The sequence below is a fragment of the Topomyia yanbarensis genome, chromosome 3 (genome assembly GCF_030247195.1).
Source record: "Topomyia yanbarensis strain Yona2022 chromosome 3, ASM3024719v1, whole genome shotgun sequence".
Taxonomy (NCBI): Eukaryota; Metazoa; Arthropoda; class Insecta; order Diptera; family Culicidae; genus Topomyia; species Topomyia yanbarensis.
This window is the reverse complement of record NC_080672.1, coordinates 74,083,103-74,085,629: the sequence shown is the minus strand read 5'-3', so window position 1 is coordinate 74,085,629 and position 2,527 is coordinate 74,083,103. Positions and strand designations below refer to the sequence as shown.

At 38.2% G+C, this 2,527-nt stretch overlaps 1 protein-coding gene across 1 annotated transcript; it reads left to right on the top strand.

Annotated features, from left to right (window-relative positions):
• On the top strand, nt 1-1,894 carry LOC131690446 (large ribosomal subunit protein eL27-like). The gene is made up of 3 exons (XM_058976221.1): nt 1-87; nt 375-596; nt 1,617-1,894. The coding sequence occupies exons 2-3, from the start codon at nt 378-380 to the stop codon at nt 1,806-1,808; spliced, it is 411 nt and encodes a 136-aa protein (XP_058832204.1). The 5' UTR covers nt 1-87; nt 375-377; the 3' UTR covers nt 1,809-1,894.
• The last annotated feature ends 633 nt before the right edge of the window (nt 1,895-2,527 follow it).

Sequence of the window (2,527 nt, the reverse complement as noted above, 5' to 3'; positions counted from 1 at the left end):
ATTTCATCGAGACGTCAACTATTTCTGTCCCATTCTAATTCTTTTTCCGGTCTGCCATTGGGATCGAAAGTGAACACATTTCACTGAGTGAGTAAAATTATCGTAAAAATTAGTTAATTTTCAATGATTTGCTGGTGCAAAATAAACGAACTGATCTCAGAATATTTAGTTGATTGAATATGGATGGCTTTTAGCATAATACATACGTAGAAACTTAAGTTATAGTTGAAGAAAGCTTATGTGATGAACCTGTGGCTTGACGTGTTGACAACTCAAACAAACATCGACTATCGCTTGACATCTTTGCTATTATAATATTCCTGGTAATATTCAACAAAGTAGATTATTAACCTAGCAATTTCGTTTATTTTTAGATCATGGGCAAGATTATGAAGCAAGGGAAGGTAGTACTCGTCCTTGGAGGACGGTACGCCGGTCGAAAGGCGATCATCTTGAAAACGTTCGACGACGGCACCTCAGACAAGCAGTTCGGACATGCTCTCGTCGCCGGCATCGATCGGTATCCACGTCGTGTAACCCGTCGTATGAGCAAGGCCCGTATTCATAAGCGCTCCAAGATAAAGCCGTTCGTCAAGGTAAGTATTGCTAGGGGGATGTCGGGAAAACGGTTTAATGGTGTACATCCAACTGCTTCGATTTCAAGTATAACGCAGTATATACATTGAATTTGTTAATTTAAAAATATGTGGACTGGATAAATTGTAGTCGCAGCTGATCTGATATCAGCATAAACAATCAGCTACTATTTTTGCGTGTGAGCGGTGTTCCGGATAATACGTGTAATATAGAGAATAGGGGTTTACGTTTAATAATAACGTATATTTAGTTCGCTATATAGTTTGATCTGCAGCATGAGCCTGCCGTACAATTAAGTAAATGACCGCTCCATACAAACTACACGGAGTATTTCAGGCATCGAGAGGATATTTTTCTATCTGGGATTCTGCTTCTGTAAATTCTATGCAACATACACATTCGATCTATCCACTCATTGAATGCATACTAATAGAGTTTTTCAATAAAAAAAAACCCGGGACAGTGGATTGCACCTTCTGTTGCATTTTCTAGCAGAAGATTAGGCGGCTAGACGTGTTTTATTCCCACTTCTGTTAGAAAGTGCAAAACCAGTGCAATTCACTTTTCCGGATTTTTTAACCTTTCGGCAGTCGCGCTAGTGCACTGAGTGCACGCTGCTCTGAAAATCTAACGAAATCGTCTTAGGGCACCAGCGGCTGCTCATTCACTGGGCCATAAGCGCGACTTCCGGAGGGTTAATGAAAAAATGTCAAAATTATATGTCAGAAAACGCACAAAAATCAGCTGCATTATCTTGATATTAGATATAAGCTGACAAGATATCGTAGTCAATAAAATTACTATTAGTAGAGGGAACTATGCATATTCTAGTTTCGCAGTGTACATACATTTCTTATGCTACTAAAATCTAAAAACTGCGTTACTTCTGCGTCGCCAAATCAGATTCGTTTCTGTGAACGTATGTGTTTTGGATGAATTAGACGCGTTGGATTTTGTGTTTATTACTTTTAAATAATACTGTCAACCTTTTTTCAATACCCCTTGCTTCAATATTTCAGGTTCTGAACTACAATCACCTAATGCCAACGCGTTACAGCGTACCGGACGTTAGTCTAGACACTAAATATTCGGCCAAGGACCTGAAAGATCCAGCCAAGCGCAAGAAGGCTCGTTTCCAGATTCGTGTCAAATTTGAAGACAGGCATAAATCGGGCAAGAACAAGTGGTTCTTCCAGAAGCTGCGATTCTGAACATACCGTATATGTTTGAACGTTAAGTGAATAAGAGTTGAAGGATGCTGTGTAATAAAAGCGATGAGAAAAAATTATAAAGTTAATAGTCTTGTTCACTGCTGCGAGAAAAGCCTGGGATGGTTGATTGTATAAAACATAAACTTGGTGTTTAGTAATAGCGCACATTTACTGGAAAGATGTAGATTGACAATTTCTTCGGAGTCAGAGAAATCGGTTGTTATGTCGTTCGACTTTGGGCTATCTACAAGAAGCTAATTCAAGAGTGCTGATTCAAATGGACCTTAGTGACAAATGTAAACAAACTGAGTTATTTGCAGCACAGCATGTGATTACAACATAGCTAACGAATACCGAAAACCAGGATTCATTATACACAGTATTTTTAAAAATAACAAGCATTATATAAAAAGTCGCAAAGTTTTCATGATCATATTTTGAAATTTTGCACTTGAGACCTTTTAAAATGAAAGGACCTATGCGCGAAATATTTCAAAACTCGACAAATATATGATTACGGCCTAAAAGCCAACTGTCAAAATCCACTTTGAATGGAAATTCCAGACAAACCGTTACTTGTCGAACACAGTTCACAATAATTTAAAGAAGAGAAAACTTTTCTCTTTCATTTACCACCAACATCTATGATTGGCGTGTAACGGTTTGTCCGGAATTTCTAGTCAAAGTGGATTTTGACAGTTGGCTTTTAGGCCGTAATC